We start from the raw sequence: 17,296 nt of genomic DNA on the forward strand, positions 1-17,296 counted from the left end.
CGTGTCCATCCTGCCCAATTACACCCAAGTGACCAATTAACCTAGTAACCCTCGAGTCTTTGGACTGTGGGAGGAAACCCACACGGTCACGGGGAGAACGTACAAACTCCTTACAGACAGCAGCGGGAATCGACCCTGATTGTTGGGGTGCTCTGATAGTGTTACAACAATTGCTACTTTATTGTGCTGCCCCTGTTTTCTAACCAAGCATGGTCCACTCCTGGTAAAGAGTTGCGCCTGTTTGTGAAACTCCCAGAGCCTGCTCAAGTAATGAAAGCATGTTTTGAGGGGGTTTTTTTGTGAGCTTCCTTACTAAATTAGTTCAGAGCCCCTGACATTTTTGTGGTCACCCTGGAATAGGGCCAGCTGGTTAACGGATTCGCGCTGAATGACTTTGGCCTTGACAGCATGCAATCTCTCTCCACAGACTGAACACTATAGGCTGGACTGGCACAGGTTCAACTTGAGACGACGACTTATAGGAGCCCAGTCGGTGTCTGCAGATAACTTCGAAACAATTGCGGGTAATGGCTGAGAAACCCTCAACTGAGTTTTATTCAGTCTTTATCATACAACACCCTTCAATGGCTACCTAGGGTTTACTCTGGTCTTAACACATCACTGGGAGTGTAGAAGGAGCTTCGTTTTGTGTCTGACCTTGGGAATGTGTGATGGGAAGGTGTGGGAGGGAACTTCACTCTGACATCAGCAGTGAGTAATGGGATAGTGTAGAGGGAACTTCACTCTGTGTCTGACCCCGGGCGTGTGTGATGGGACAGTGTAGAGGGAGCTTCACTCTGTGTCTGACCCCGGGAGTGTGTGATGGGACAGTGTAGAGGGAGCTTCACTCTGTGTCTGACCCCGTGAGTGTGTGATGGGACAGTGTAGAGGGAGCTTCACTCTGTGTCTGACCCCGGGAGTGTGTGATGGGACAGTGTAGAGGGAACTTCACTCTGTGTCTGACCCCGGGCGTGTGTGATGGGATGGTGTAGAGGGAGCTTCGCTCTGTGTCTGACCCCGGGAGTGTGGGATGGGACAGTGTAGAGGAAGCTTCACTCTGTGTCTGACCCCGGGAGTGTGTGATGGGACAGTGTAGAGGGAGCTTCACTCTGTGTCTGACCCCGGGAGTGTGTGATGGGACAGTGTAGAGGGAGCTTCACTCTGTGTCTGACCCCGGGAGTGTGGGATGGGACAGTGTAGAGGAAGCTTCACTCTGTGTCTGACCCCGGGAGTGTGTGATGGGACAGTGTAGAGGGAGCTTCACTCTGTGTCTGACCCCGGGAGTGTGTGATGGGACAGTGTAGAGGGAGCTTCACTCTGTGTCTGACCCCGGGAGTGTGTGATGGAACGGTGTAGAGGGAGCTTCACTCTGTGTCTGACCCTGGCAGTGTGTGATGGGATGGTGTAGAGGGAGCTTCACTCTGTGTCTGACCCCAGGAGTGTGTGATGGGATGGTGTAGAGGGAGCTTCACTCTGTGTTTGACCCCAGGAGTGTGTGATGGGACACTATAGAGAGAGCTTGACTATGTTGTTTGTTCTTTTGCCACTGATCACTCTGCTGCTGGTCAGTTTATAGTTTTCCTTCCAGTCTCTCGCCTCAGCCCAGCATTCACACACTTTTGGTTACCGGTTTCTCATCCTTCCCTCTCATCGTCGTGCAGGTGAAATCTCCAGTATATCTGGCTCTGATTCGGAGGAGTTGGATTTCCACTCGGAGCCTGAGGGACTGTGTTGTCACCGCTCGCTGGATGTTTCTGACCCAGGGAGCGGGATATCGTCCTGCGAAGAGAAACCTTGGGGTCGCCGCAGCACTCGTGTCCTCTTTAGGACGGCAGAGGGCGAGCTCCTCTCCGTGTACCGCTGTGTCCTGCAGGGAAAGCAGGTAACGAGCAGGGCTCCCTACCTCTAGACTGCAATTCCTCTCTGTTTGCATGTCAAAGTGAACTTTTCAGGTGTACAAGTACAGTGTGGTCGAGGCGTAGTGTAAAGCCTGCTTGTACACAGAGATTTGAACAACATAGAATTACATTCTACATATATAAGAACAAATTGTGCAAACCTTAGTACAAAAAACACCCCTTAGCACAGACAAGCCTAAGCAGTGCAAGTGGCCTCGAGTGATCTGTAATGTTCTGTTGTAGTAGTTCTGAGGTAGTGCCTGTCTAAGAGTCTCTTAAATGCCCCTAATGTTTCTGTCTCTACCATCAACCCCCCCCCCACCCCCCGGCAGCACATTCCATGCACCCACCACTCTCTAGGTAAAAATCCTACCTCTGACACCCCCCACCCCCCCGGTACTTTCCTCCAATCACTTTAAAATTGTGCCCCCTCTAATTACCCATTACCATCCTGGGGGAGAAAGTCTGGCCACCACTCGATCTGTGACACTTATCATTTTGCACACCTGTATCCAGTCACCTCTCAGCCTCCTTTGCTCCGAAGAGAAAAGTCCTAGTTCACTCAAACTATCCTCGTAAGACCTCATGCTCTCTAACCTTCAATGGGAACCACTTGAAAACCGACGTACTAAACTACGGTTAATCTCCATTTTCAAAGAAATTCACAACATCACTCCATCAAATATCCAAATTCGTCACAACAAACTGGACCTCACACACTGGAAACCCCCTCATTCAACAGGATTTGCTGCCAGTACTCCCTCTACCCAAGATCAACAAGAGAGTGGAATCTTCTGCCACCAGGCCTGCGCGGTGTTTCTGACTTTAATATTTTTAAAGATAAACTCAATCAAATCAATTTAGGGGATCTCGTCAAAAAAACTCACTTTACAATTTAACTCTCATGCTGTTCACACTGACTGCACGTTATAACAGCTGCCTGGCAGTGCTTGCACAGTACCAAGCAGAAGTAGACAGTATCCCCAGTAAATCTCCTCTTCACCCTCTGCAAAGCTTCCACATCCTTCCTATAATGAGGCAACCAGAACGGAACACAGTACTCCAAGTGTGGTCTACCAACGTGGTCAGGCTTTTCCTGAATTTCATTTATTTAGAGATACAGTGCGGAACAGGCCCTCCGAGCTGCACCACCAGCACCTCACCAGTTTAACCCTAGACTAATGACGGGACAATGTACAATGACCAATTAACCAGTACACCTTTTGACTGGGAGGAAAGAGGAAACCCACACATACGCAGGGAAGGCTCTCTGCAGATGACGCCAGGATTGAACTCTGAACTCCGACGCCCCGCGTTGTGTCGCCCTACCCATTTTCCTCGGTGCTCTGTTGTAATATCTTTAACGATGGCTTCTAGCACTGTCCCAGTGATTGGGGTGAAGTGAATTCTCCTGTAGCTTCCCCACAAGGAAAAGATTCAGAGTTGCTCAGCAGGTGACCTCAAACGTCACAGCGGATGTCTGATATGATCTGCCGAATTTATCGAGCCTGTGATGAAGCCTGGCTGGACCAGCACGGTTGCGCTGTGTTCTTACCCTGAGGTACAGAGAACATGTTCTTGTTTTTCCACAGATAACCAGGGAGGACGAGGACAGCAACATCCTGGCTTCCCTCCTCAGCCTCACTCCCGAGACGATATGGGTCATCCTCATGGCAGGTGGCGGGCATTTTGCTGGAGCGGTGTTCCGGGGGCAAGTACTAGCCGCTGTTATCTGACGATCGAACAGTTCCCTGGTGCGATAAGACCAACCTCCTCTCTGTGGACTCTGCCTCAGTAGGGCAGCCAACACGATCAGACCCCTCCCATCCTGGACATTCCTCCCCTCTCCCATCGGGCAGACGAACCAAAAGCCTGAAAGCACATACCTCCAGGCTCAAGGACACCTTCTACACCGTTATAAGACTATTGAGTGGTTCCATAGTACAATAAGATGGGTTCTTGATCTCACAATCTCTCGTTATGACTTTGAACCTTATTGTCTACCTGCACTGTACTTTCTCTGTAGCTGTTATACTTTATTTTGCATTCTGTTATTGTTTTATCTTGTTCAACCTCAATATGCTAATACAATGATCTGATCTTGTGAACAATATGCAAGACAAGCTCTTCACTGTATCTCAGTACATGTGACAATAATAAACCAATACCAATAGTTCCTGTGGGTCAGGTTACTGATGCAGGTTACTACTCAACCTTTTAATAAGCAATACCAATAGTTCCTGTGGGTCAGGTTACTGATGCAGGTTACTACTCAACCTTTTAATAAGCAATACCAATAGTTCCTGTGGGTCAGGTTACTGATGCAGGTTACTACTCAACCTTTTAATAAGCAATACCAATAGTTCCTGTGGGTCAGGTTACTGATGCAGGTTACTACTCAACCTTTTAATAACCAATACCCACAGTTCCCGTGGGTCAGGTTACTAAGGGAGATTACACTGAACCTTTCTAGGCCGCTCTTCCAGTTACAGAGGAGGTGAGAGTACTCCTGAAGACCATGAGACATCAGAGCAGAATTAGACTATTCAACCTGTCAAGTCTGCTCCATGATGGCTGATTTATTCTTCCTCTAAACCCCATCCTCTTGCCTTCGCCCTGTAACCTTTGACACCCTTACTAATCAAGCAATCCTACAACAATCCCGCACACTATCCTCAACTTCACCAATCTTCGTGTCGTCTGCAAACTTACGAACCCATCCTTTCACTTCTCATCCAAGTCATCCTTCTCCACAGGGATGTCGTAATCCAGCACAAGACGTTCCACCGATATACCGTCCGCGCTAAACGCGGCACTGCCCAGGGAGCTTGGGACGGACAGAATCGAAACCATGCGCCCAAGTCAGCGGGAGCCTCCCTCCGCCGTCACAACGAAGCTGCACTCGTAAAGGTCAGGAATCGGCCATCTTCGTCACCCCAGAACAGCCGGGTGCTCAACCACGGTACAGGCAGCCACCGACTGTAACCGTACAGCCCACCCAGCACCGCGAGAGGCTGAATCCTCTTGCAGCCCACACCTCTGCACATCGCAGGGAATTTTTAACCACACTGGCTTGCAATTCATGTATCTGGTTGCACCCGTCGCATTAGATTTATTAGTCACATGTACATCGAAATATACAGTGAAATGTGTCACTTGCATCAGGATGTGCTGGGTGCAGTCCACAAATGAACATGCCCACAATGTCCAGCAGAACAACATACAGCAAGGCAGACAAACAACAGCAAACCAGGCCCTTTCCAATCCTCACACCCCATCACAGCTCTCCGGCCTTCATCCTTGGGGCCCGCTGATACATAGTCCCTGAGGTCTTCGTCCTCAACACCTGCTGACCTGACCCCTGTCCTCGGGGATCGCTGGAGTCTGGCATCCGGACCTGGCAACTGACCGTAGGTCTACCGACCTCTGACCCCAGGACTCACTGACGTTGGGGGATGACAGGCCCTCATCTTCAGGGCCTGGGAACCTCAATCCTTGACAGCGTGCGTTGCTAGTCTTTGTTTTCGGTGCCTGCTGACCTGACCTTCATCCTCAGGGGGGGGGGGGGGGGGTCACTGGCCCCTGCCCCTAGCACTTACTTCATTTACTGCCCTGACCCCTAACTCCATCTCATCCCTGTTCCTAAACCTTAACCTCATCCCCAACTAATTTGTCTCCCCAAAGCTGTCCCTACAAGCCTAATAAAAGCTACATCTGAGTCACAACCCCAGTGGAAGCTGCTGCTCAGTGCCATTAGCCATGTTACACACGTCATCCTCTTGACTGCACACGTTCCATTAACCGCCGTCAGTGGGAGGGGATTGAGGACGAGACCTTTCTTCCCTCGAGGAGGTCCATGAAACTGAGCTCACAGCCGGGATGTCTGACACCTGGCTTTTAATTTATCACTTGAATTTCGGTTTCTGGGGTACCTCGGTGGGGTTTTAACTCAAGGATGTGGAACAGAATTCTGCCCCTAGAGATGACTTCAGAGTCTGGCCCGCCATACCCAGAAGGCAGCCGGTTTACATTAAGCAGCCAATATTCACAGTGCCTTTTCATCTGCTCCCAATCGGCCAGCCGCTGGTAAAAGATCCCCGGTATTTCTCCAAATGGAGCTGCACTAGCATAGGTGATATCTGGTAGGAATTTTGTTGGAGTTATAGAACACTAGAACACGGAAACAGGCTATTCGGCCCATCTATTTCATGCCAAACAGTTATTCTAATCTAGTCCCATTGGTCTGCACCTGGACCAACGTCCTCCACACCCCTCTCATCCGTGTCCATATCCAAACTTCTCATAAATGTTGCGATCGAACCCGCATCCACCGCTTCCGCTGGCAGCTCGTTCCACACTCGCTCCACCCTGAATGAAGAGTTTCTCTCTCGGGTTCCCCTTAAACATTTCACCTTTCACCCTTAACCCATGACACCTAGTTCTAGTCTCGCCCAGACTCAGTGGAAAAAGTCTGCCTGCATTTACCCTATCTATACCATTCCCAATTGTGTATACCACTATCACAACTCCCACCGTTCTCCTACACTCCAGGGAATAAAGTCCTAACCTATTCACCCTTTCCCTATAACTCAGGTCCTCAAGTCATGGCAACATCCTTGTAAATTTTCTCTGTGCTTTCATTCTTATTGACGTTGTAGGTAGGTGCACTCAATACTCCAAATTTGATCTCACCAACATCTTATACAACTTCAACATAGCATTCCAACTCCTGTACTCAGTTCTTCGATTTATGAAGGTGAATGTGCAAAAAGCTTTCTTTATGGCCCTATCTATCTGTGTCACCACTTTCAAGGAATCGTTGGTCTGTATTCCCAGGTCCTTATGTCCTACCATGCTCCTAAGTGCCCTAGCACTCACCGTGTAAATCCTACCCTGGTTTGTGACAGCTCAGACTTGTTGGCATTAAATTTAATCTGCCATTTTTCACCCTTGTTTTACCAGCTGGTACAGATCCCACTACAAGCTCTGACATGCTTCCTCACTGTCCACCACACCCCCAGTCTTGGTGTCATTCGCACATTTGCTGATCCAGGTAACCACATTATCACCCAGAGCGTTGATGTAGCTGACAAACAACGATGGACCCAGCACCAATCACTGCGGCACACCTCGAGTCAGAGAGGCAACCATCTAGTAAAACACTCTGGCTTCCCCTGCGAAGCCAGTGTCTAAACCAATTTATTACCTCATCCTGAACGCCAAGTGATTGAAACTTCATGACTAACCTCCCATTTGGGGCCTTATCAAAGGTCTTGCTGAAGTCCACGTACACATCCTCCTCTGCCTTGCCTTCGTCAGCTTTCCGGTTAACTTGCTCAAAAATTGATACGATTGTTTAGACATGGTGGACCACGCACAAACCGTGTTGACCATCCCAGTTTAGTTCTTGTCTATCCAACCCACTCCTGGTGTCAGGCTCACCAGTCTATAATTTCCCAGCTTATTCTTAATCGAGACTTTCTTAAACAACAAAACTACATTAGCTATCCTCCAATCCTTCTGTACCGCACCCATGGGACACACTGTACAGTATCTCTGCTAGGGGGCTTGCAATTTCTGCACTATCCTCCCACAAGGTCCGAGCAAGCATCTTGTCAGGCCCTGAGGATTTGGGGATTTATCCACCCTAATTTGCCTCAAGACAGCATACCTCCTCTTCCTCTGTAATCTGTATACTTCACTGCTGCTTTGTCTCATTTCTATAGCCTCTTAATCAGTCTCCCGATTAAATACAGATGCAAAAATCCATTTATCTCCCCCATCTCTTTTGAGTACATGCATATTACCATGCTGATCATCCAAAGCACCAATTTTGTCCCTTGCTATCCTTTTGTCCTTAGCCATACCTCTAGGTTGCTTGAATCCTGACCGTAGGGGGTCAGGAATGATAAACCTGGAGTGTGTGCCTGCCGTTCTGTCTGATGGGCTCCCTCCAGAGTCTCTGTCAACTCCCGGCCTCTGCACCTGTTTTGTGAGCTGTCTGCGTGGGTCTGTGATTGCAGGATATTGAAGATTTACTCTTGGTTTGGACTGAGTACCTGCAGGCAGCCGGCGCCATCTTCTTCCGAGCTCCCAGTCACAACAGAGGCATCTTCCTGAGTGGTAAAGTGCCTGCTCTAAACCGCGGGGACAGCCGACTGCGATCCATCCCCTTCAGCACCCGCAGGGCCACCTTCAAAGAAGTGAAGAGGGTGCACGCAGCTCTCTCCACCGTGGAGATCTACGGTGAGTCAGGGTGACGGTATCTGTCTGTACTGCATGGGTCTGTAGGTCAGTACAACTACAGTTTGTCCCACTGTAGGTGTGTGTGAATCAGTGTAACTGTACAGTGTATCCAACTGTAGGGGTGTGTGAATAGGTGTAACTGTACAGTGTATCCCACTGTAGGGGTGTGTGAATCAGTGTAACTGTACAGTGTATCCCATTGTAGATGTGTGTGAATCGGTGTAACTGTACAGTATATCCCATTGTAGGGGGTGTCTTAATCGGTGTAACTGTACAGTTTATCCCACTGTAGGGGTGTGTGAATCATTGTAACTATACAGTGTATCCCACTGTAGGGGTGTGTGAATCGGTGTACTATACAGTGTGTCCGACTGTAGGGGTATGTGAATCAGTGTAACTGTACAGTGTGTCCCACTTAAGGGGGTCTGTGGTTCAGTGTAACTGTACAGCGTGTCCCACTGAAGGGGCGTGTGAATCGGTGTAACTGTACGGTGTCCTTTCCTGTAGTTGAGCATGGTGTGGGGATCCCCTCCACGATGGGGGACACAGCAGGCCCTCGGACACCCCTCCACCATACTGATCTCCCAGCCACGTGAATTACTGGGTTGAACTTTCGTTTCCAGCAGCCGACACGGATTTCACAACAATCCACAGTCCACAGAGGAGAGTGTGGAAGAAGCAGTCAAAATCGGCCGAGGATGTCCTGTCTTCTGACAGAGACGGTAAGTACGACTGGATTTCACATCTGGGCTGCTGAGGGAGCAGTACAAATGACACGGGTAGGGGCGAAGGTGGAGGGAGGTGACATGATGGTAGGAGGGACGGAGGGAGGTGACGTGACGGTAGGAGGGACAGAGGAAGGTGACGTGACAGTAGGAGGGACGGAGGGAGGTGACGTGACGGTAGGAGGGACGGAGGGAGGTGATGTGCGGGTAGGGACGGAGGGAGGTGACGTGACGGTAGGAGGGACGGAGGGAGGAGACGTGACGGTAGGAGGGAGCTGACGTGATGGTAGGAGGGATGGAGGGAGGTTGTGGGGACTTCAGGACCTGAGTTATAGGGAAAGGTTGAATGAGTTAGGACTTTATTTCCCCGAATTTAGGAGAATACAAGATTTGATGATAGTATATAAAATGATGAGGGGTGGAGGTAGGGTAAGTGCAAGCAGGCTTTTTCCATTAAGTTTGGGTGAGATTAGAACTAGAGGTCATCGGTTCAGGGACAAAGGAGAAATAGTTATGGGGCACCTGAGTGGGAGCTTTTCCTCTGAGAGGAGGGAGAGTGTGGAGCGAGCTGCCAGCGGAAGTGCTGGAGGTGGGTTTGATCACACCATCTGGTTAAGTACATGGATGGGGGGTATGGAGGGCTAGCATCTTGGTGTAGGTCGATGGGACTAGGCACAACTGTTCAGCATGGAGTAGATGGGCTGAAGGGTCTGTGTCTGCGCTGTAGTGTTTATGACCCCCTAAGCAAGGATGAGTATGTGTGTACACCATGTGAGTCCTGAAAGGATGAATCCATTAAGAACGGCCAGTTTGGGGCAAGCTCACAGAACATTCAGCAGTGAGACAGGACACCGGGAATTGTAGATCGGTTGTCCTGCAGGCGGGGAGAATGGCAGAGCCCGTTAGAAAAGCTGTGGTGGCACATCACTTGGAGAATGATGGGATCGGACCGATTCAGCCGGGACCGTGAAAGAGAAATGTTTCATAAAGTCAGAATCAGGTTTATTATCACAGACATGTAAGGAAATTTGTTGTTTTACAGGAGCAGTAAGTGCAATATATAAAATATACTATCAATTACAATGGGAAATATATCAAAAAATAAACAAGGAGATCAAAAAGAGTTAGTTAGTGTTCATGGGTTTATGAATCATTCTGAACTCTGATGGTGGTGGAGAAGAAGCTGTTCCTGAAAAGTTGAGTGTGTACCTTCCAGCTGCTGAACCTCCTTCATGGGCTGCCTTTTTGATGCATCCCCTTTTGAAGAAATCCTCAGTGCTGGGGAGGCTAGTGCCCGTGATGGAGCTGGCTAAGTTTACAATCCTCTGCAGCTTGTTCCTATGCAAAGGCCCTTCCATACCAGACAGTGATGCAATCAGTTAGAGTACTCTCCACGGTACATCTATAGAAGTTTGCTAGAGTCTTTAGTGACATACCAAATCTCACCAAACTGCCGTGCCTTCTTTGTAGTTGCATCAATATGCTGGGCCCAGGATGGATCCTCAGAGATGTTGACACCCAGAAGCTTGAAACTGCTCACTGTTTCCACTGCTGATCCCTCGATGAGGACTGGTTGTGTTCCCTGGACTTCCTCTTCCTGAAGTCCACCATCAGTCAGATCCAGCATCAGCAAGTACTGATGTGAAAACATAACATCCCGTGGCAGTGATGGTTGGTGTGTGCTAGTACAGTGCCAGTGACCCCAGTTCAATTCTGCCACTCTCTGTAGGGAGTTTATACGTTCTCCCAGTGCGTGACAGGGTGGGATTTCTCTGGGTTCCCTGGTTTCCTCTCACATTCCAAAGACATACGGGTTAGTAGGTTAATTGATCACATGGGGCAGTGCAGGCCCATTAGGCCATAAGGCATGTCACCGTGCTGTATCTCTAAATTAAATTTCAAAAACTGAACTGGCTGACCAACAGGAATCGACAAGTAACTTCATCGTCCCTGAAAGCGGCTACACAGGCTGATAGGGTGGTTAAGAAAGCAGGTGGCGTGCTAGCCTTCATTAGAGGTATTGAGTTCAAAAGTCAGGAAGTTATGTTGCAGTTTTATAAAACTCCAGGCGACATCTGGAGTATTGCATGCAGTTCAGGTTGCCCCATTGTAGGAGGGATGTCGAGGCTTTGGAGAGGGTGCAGAAGGGGTTTACCAGGATGTTGCCTGGATTAGAGGGCGTGTGCTAGAGCAAGAGGGTGGTCAAACCAGGGTTGTTTTCTCTGGAGTAGCGAAGGCTGAGGGGAGATCTGATAGAGGTTTATTAGATTAGGAGAGGCATAGAGAGAGTAGAAAGGGTAGAAATTTTTTCCCAGGGTAGAAATGTCTAGTACCGGAGAACGTGCACTTAGGTGAGATGGGGTGATTTCAAAGGAGATGTGCAGGGCAAGTTTTTCTTTACGCAGAGTGATGCCTGGAGTGATGATAGAGACAGATAAATTAGGTACTTTTAAGAGATGTTTAGATAGGCGTATGAATGAGAGGAAATGGACATTGTGTAGGCAGAAGGGATTAGTTTAGTTGGCCATTGAATTACTAATTTAACTGGTTCAGCACAACATTGTGGGCCGAAGGGCCTCTTCCTGTGCTGTTATGGTCTACGTTCTATGTAAATGGCATCCAATTCTGCCCACTATGCTTCAGAAAGATTGATGTGAAGGTCCCAGAGAAACCAGATCCTTGCCTGTGAACCCCGTCTCTGTCGATTTCCCAGGCAGAACAATAATTTTCCTTTGGCTTTAGTTAACGGTCTCTACCAAGGGGATAATCTACTAGAACAGGCAGTAGTTTGACAACAATTGATGGACTCTGAACAATTCACTCCGATTCTTAGCAAAGGTGCTTATTATTGAAAGACAGAACCGTGAACAAAGACTAGATGGGGCAAATGGCCTGTTTCTCTGCTGTAGAAACAGACCAGAAAGAAGGAGATAGGTGGGTGACCGTGGGAAGGAAGCACAGGATAAGAAGTACACACTGTCTAGGGGCATTAACCCCGGCATGTCCACCTATTGACAACAAACAATACAGCAGTTACTTGGACTTTCAGAAGGGTTTTGACAAGATACCCAACATGAGGTTAATAAATTAAAGAAGGTTCGGATTCAGGGTAAAGTGTGCAAATGGGTGCAGAATTGGCTCAAAACAGAAAATGAGTTATGGTGAGAGGGTCGTTTTAACAGAAGATGTTAAAAGTGGGGTTCAGCACGGATTGGTTTTGGGGCTGCTGCTGTTTTTAACTTATATTAATTTTTTGGATAAGCGCTTAGCAAATAAACTAGTAACATTTGCTGATGACACAAAATTAGGGGGATCAGCTGATAACATTCAGGCCCCAGAATCAATACAGATAGAGCTAAACAAAATCCAGATGTGGGCAGAAAAATGACAAATGAAATTTAATGTAAGTAACTGCAAATATTACATATAGGAAGTAGAAATATTAGATATAAATATACAATGGGGGGGTCTTGAGTTAGAAAGTGCACTGTATGAGAAGCATTTGGGCGTCCTGATAGACATCACTATCAACATCTAGACCACGCACAGAAGCAGTTAGGAAGGTCAGCAGAATGTTGGGCTATATAATGTGCTCAGTGGAGTTCCAGTCTAGAGATGTTCTCCGAAAGCTGTGCTTGCGCTTGTGAGGCCACACCTTGACTACTGTGTACAATTTTGGTCTCCATGTTGTGTGAGGGATGTAAAGACACAGGAGAGAGTCCAGGGAAGGGCGCTGAGACTCGTTCCAGGTCTGCAGGGTATGAGTTATGAAAGAAGGTTGAAATAATTAAATCTTTTTAGCCCAAGCAGACATAGAATGAGAGGAGGCATGATAGAAGTGTTCAGAATCATTAAGGGTATAAGTGTACGCCAGCTGTTGCTTCAAAATTAATCCATCATCAAGGATACAGAGCCATAGGTGGAGACTGGTTAAAGGGAGATTTCAAACTAACATCAGGAAGCATTTCTTTACACAGCAAGTTGTGGACATGGAACAAACTACCTAGTTTCGTAGTTGAGAGTAGTACCTTAGAGACTTTAAAATCTAAACTCAATAGTTATTTCAACACACTATGTGAATAGGAATTCGGCAAGCTTTGTGGGCTAAATGGCCTGTTCTTGTCAAAATCTTTTTAATATTCCAATGTATATACTCTGGAGTGGTGGAGGCTGTGGGAAGACATGATAGAGGTTTATAAGATGGTGATAGACAGATGGTATCATTTTTCCCAGGGCTTAAACGTATGATACTGAAAGGCATGCATTTAGGGTGAGAGGAAGTAAGTTGAAAGGAGGTAGAAAAATTGAAGGGCTGTGTAGGAGGGAAGAGCTGGAATGATCTTTGAATAGGTTGGCATGACATTGTGGGCCAAAGGGCTTGTACTGTTCTATGTTCTACGAGATGTGTGGGACAGGTTTTTTGACACAGAGAGTGGTGGATTCATGGAATGTGTTGCCTGGGATGGAGTGGAGTGATAGGTAGATACGTTAAAGGCATTTGAGAAGCTCTTAGATAGGTACATGGATGTGCTGGGAAGGGAATGATACGGACATTGTGTAGGCAGAGGGATGAGGTTAGTTAACTGTTTAATTAGTTTGATGTTAACATGGTGAGCTGAAGGGCTTGTTTCTGGGCTGCACTGTTCTCTGTTCTGTCGCAACCCAGAAAGTGACCGTTTGGCCCATCTGTACTGGCTCTTTTTTTCAGTGATTTTGGAGGATTGTGGTACGGAATGGTGGTATTCACTCTGGTAGCGGTGTAGAGGGAACTCTGCTCACTTGAGGAGAGGGGTCTTTTGGCCTAGCCCTTCTTTGGGGAAGAGGTGGGACTGTTGTTTGCCCAGGGTTGGGGGCTTTGTCCTCACTAAGCGATGGTGGCAACTGGGAGCATTCATTGCCCTGACAGCATGTGAGCGCTCGACTCTCCCCCTGCAGAGTGCGTGGATGTGGATATCGACCCCTCTGATCTACCAACTGCCCTTGAAGTGGTTGAAGAAACACTAGGAACCTTGGACCTCCGGGAATTCGAAGTGTCACCAAAAAAGAAACGGGGAAAGAAAAAGAAGAAAGCTTCTGCGGAGAGGGGGATTCATCAAGAAGGTAAAGAGAATGGGAACTGTGCATATGTGTCTGTCTCTTGCTCTGTATCTGTTTTACTGATAGAAGTTCATTTGGAATTAGTTTATTATTATCACATGTGAAAAGTTTGTCCTGCATTCTGTTCCTAAAGATCAGATCATTGCACAGTGTATTGAGGTAGGACAAGGTAAAACCATAACAATACAGACAAAAGTGTAACAGTACAGAGAAAGTGCAGTGCAGGTACACTACAAGGTGCAAAATCATCGTTAAGTAGATTTTGAGGTCAAGAGACGATCATATCATGCCAGAGATGCATTTAGTAGTCTTATAAAAGCAGGGTGGAAGCTGTCCTTGAGCCTGGTGGTATGTGCTTTCAGGTTTTTGTGTCTTCTGCTCGATGGGGGGAGAGGAGAAGAGAGAACGTCCGTGTGGGTGGGTGCCGGATTACGTTGGCTGCTTTACTGAGGCATTGAGAGGTGTAGACAAGGGTCCATGGAGGGGAGACTGGTTTTTGTGATGTGCTGAGCTGTGCCCACAGCTCTAGCAGTCACAGGCAGAGCAGTTGCTAACCGAAGTCATGATGCATCAGTAAAAATGGGCGAGGGTTGACACGGACATGCTAAATTTATTTAGCCTCCTGGGGAAATATTTACATATTTCCAAATCTTCCATCAGAATATTTACATAATTCTCAAATTAAAACACCACCACTGCTGTCCACAATGCAAACCCCCCCCATACCGAGGTCAGGCCCACGAGTAGGTGGATCTATTGGATCAAACCCAGACAGTTAGTGGAAGGGATGGGTCTGGTAAGTGAACCCAGGTTTGGCTTCTATCCAAGGGGTGAAACAGTTCTTTCTACCTGGCCAGTTTTATTCCCAAACCCCTCCCAACCTCCTCCCGGCCGGTTCCCCCACCCAGCCCCCCACGCCCCAAAGCATCCACTGCCTAATGTACAGAGCCGAAGGATACGTGCCAGTGGTGTACAACACTCCATCTGAGGTTCATAGGATGGTGATGGCCATCCCTGAGTGATTCCCCCCCCCCCCCCCCCCCCCAGTTCCGGCTGCACAAGCAGATGACATGGGAGACTATTCTCCTACCGGACTAGGGTGACCCCTGACCTCCACACCCTCAACAAAGGCAGGAAGGCCTCAACAGGAGTGCAGGGTGGGGAGTCTGAGAGAGGGTCCCATCTTTGTTTGGGACCAAGGACTGCCGTCTCCTCACTACTTCTTGTACACCTGAGACTGTGTGAGAGGCCTTGGCCCCTGCCTGTACTCGAGTCTCCCCTAGCAAGCTGGGGTGAGTGTGTTGACATCTGCAGGGTGATGGGACTGTACTGTCCTGGCCCACCACTGGAGATCATCAACTCCACTGATCATCCCGTTTCACGATCACAGTGCACTCCAGGCTGGGGAGAGCTCTGTAGATTCTAGCTCTTCGACTCAGAATGGCCTCTTTAGCCTTCAGCTGGAGGCTGTCTGCACGTTACACAGGCTGAAGATGTGAGAGTAACAGGTTTGTTATCACTGATGTAGGTCATAAAACTTGTTGTTTTCACAGCAGTAGTAAATTGCAATACATAAAATATATTTTAAATTATAAATTGCTGGCAGGTGGCTATTCCCAAACCACCATTCTCCCGTCTTTTAACCCCAGCACAGTGTGTGTATAGAGAGAGTTACTGTCTCTGCACAGCGTGTGTACAGAGAGGGTTGCTGTATCTGACTCGGTACTGGGATAATGTGAAGGAACGTTACTGTGTGGGCATTTCTAGTGAGCGTTACAGATCGTACAACACAGAAACAGGCCCTTCAGCCTGTCACATCCATGTTGACCTTCCTGCCATTTACGTCAACCAATTTGCCTGCATTAGGTCGGTATCTTACGATGTCTTGGCTGACAGCACGTGATTCTTGCTTTGTCGAGTAGATGCAGCTCCTGAGATAAACACAGAGACCGACTCACTGCCAACCAGAGAGAAGGTCAAGGGAAAGACACAACGAGACGTTACTGAAGTGGTTCCAGCTGACGCAGCAGGGGAAGGTAGGCTGGTGAAGTTGGTAACATTATGGTCAGTCACTAACTCTACCTGAGTCCCATCAACAGACTAAGTTATAGAGAAGTACAGCACATAAATAGGCCCTTCAGCCCATCTAGTCTGTGCCAAACCATTTAAGCTGCATACTCCCATCGACCTGCACCAGGACCATAGCCCTCTATGCACCTTCCATCCATGTACCTATTCAAATTTTGCTTAAACTTTGAAATCCAGCTCACATGCACCATTTGCACTGGCAGCTTGTTCCACACTCTCACCATCCTCGGAGTGAAGAAGTTTCCCTTAAACTTTTCACCTTTCACCCTTAACCCATGACCTGTGGTTGTATTCCCACTCAACCTCAGCGGAAAAATCCTGCTTGCACTAACCCAGTCTATACCCTTTATAATTTTGTATACTGCTATCAAATCTCCCCTCAATCTTCTACATTCCAAAGAATAAAGTCCTAATCTATTCAGTCTTTCCTCCAATCCTGGCAACATCCTTGTAAATTTTCTCTGTACTCTTTCTACCTTATTTACATCTTCCCTGTATGTAGGTGAACAAAACTGCAAACAGTACTCCAAATTAAGCCTCACCAATGTATCATGCAACTTCAACATAACATCCCATCTCCTGTACTCAGTATTGTGTTTTATGAAGGCCAAAAGCTTTCTTTACGACCCTATCTACCTTTGACACCAAAATACAATGAAAGCATTCTTTTTCCTGACCACAGCCTCGATATCTCTCATCAGCCAGGGTTCCCTGAACTTGGTATATCTACTCTTCACATTACCAGGAAGGACCATGCAGACCCTGGACCCTTTTAAAAGCTTCTCACTTTTTAGCTCTTCCTTTGCCTTTAAACAGAATCGCCCAGTTGACCAGAGCTAGATAATTGGCCCTGTTTCAGTTCAAAGTAAGTTTATTATCAAATTACATATATGTCACTACATACAACCCTGAGATTCATTTTCTTGCGGGCAATTACAGTAAATACAAGAAATACAATAGAAACAATGAAAGACCTCACCAAACAGGATGGACAACAACCAATGTGCAAAAAGAAACAAACTTTTCAAATACACTAAGAAAGGGAGAAAAAAATACAAAATAAATAAACAATAAATATCGTGAACGTGAGACGAAGAGTCCTTGAATGTGAGTTCAGTTCAGTGAGCGGGTCCAGCCTATGAACCTGTTCTATCTCTATTCATAACTATTTAAAAACTAATAGAATTGTGGTTACTGGACCCAGAGTGCTTCCTAACTGCCATGTCAGTTACTTGGTCTGCC

At 47.5% G+C, this 17,296-nt stretch overlaps 1 protein-coding gene across 4 annotated transcripts in view; it reads left to right on the forward strand.

Moving 5' to 3' along the window:
- The window catches only part of ankzf1 (ankyrin repeat and zinc finger peptidyl tRNA hydrolase 1), a 42,589-nt gene that overhangs the window by 7,771 nt on the left and 17,522 nt on the right, over positions 1-17,296 (forward strand). For 2 of the 4 annotated variants that reach the window (XM_073046337.1, XM_073046339.1), the window contains exons 3-10: positions 428-524; positions 1,662-1,882; positions 3,491-3,609; positions 4,655-4,808; positions 7,922-8,144; positions 8,768-8,866; positions 13,805-13,969; positions 15,889-16,002. In XM_073046337.1, the coding sequence (XP_072902438.1) occupies positions 428-524; positions 1,662-1,882; positions 3,491-3,609; positions 4,655-4,808; positions 7,922-8,144; positions 8,768-8,866; positions 13,805-13,969; positions 15,889-16,002 (1,192 nt within the window). The remainder of the gene's footprint in view (positions 1-427; positions 525-1,661; positions 1,883-3,490; positions 3,610-4,654; positions 4,809-7,921; positions 8,145-8,767; positions 8,867-13,804; positions 13,970-15,888; positions 16,003-17,296) is intronic. The other 2 variants (XM_073046338.1, XM_073046340.1) reach the window with 2 other exon arrangements.

This window comes from Hemitrygon akajei, chromosome 5 (assembly GCF_048418815.1).
Source record: "Hemitrygon akajei chromosome 5, sHemAka1.3, whole genome shotgun sequence".
Lineage (NCBI taxonomy): Eukaryota > Metazoa > Chordata > Chondrichthyes > Myliobatiformes > Dasyatidae > Hemitrygon > Hemitrygon akajei.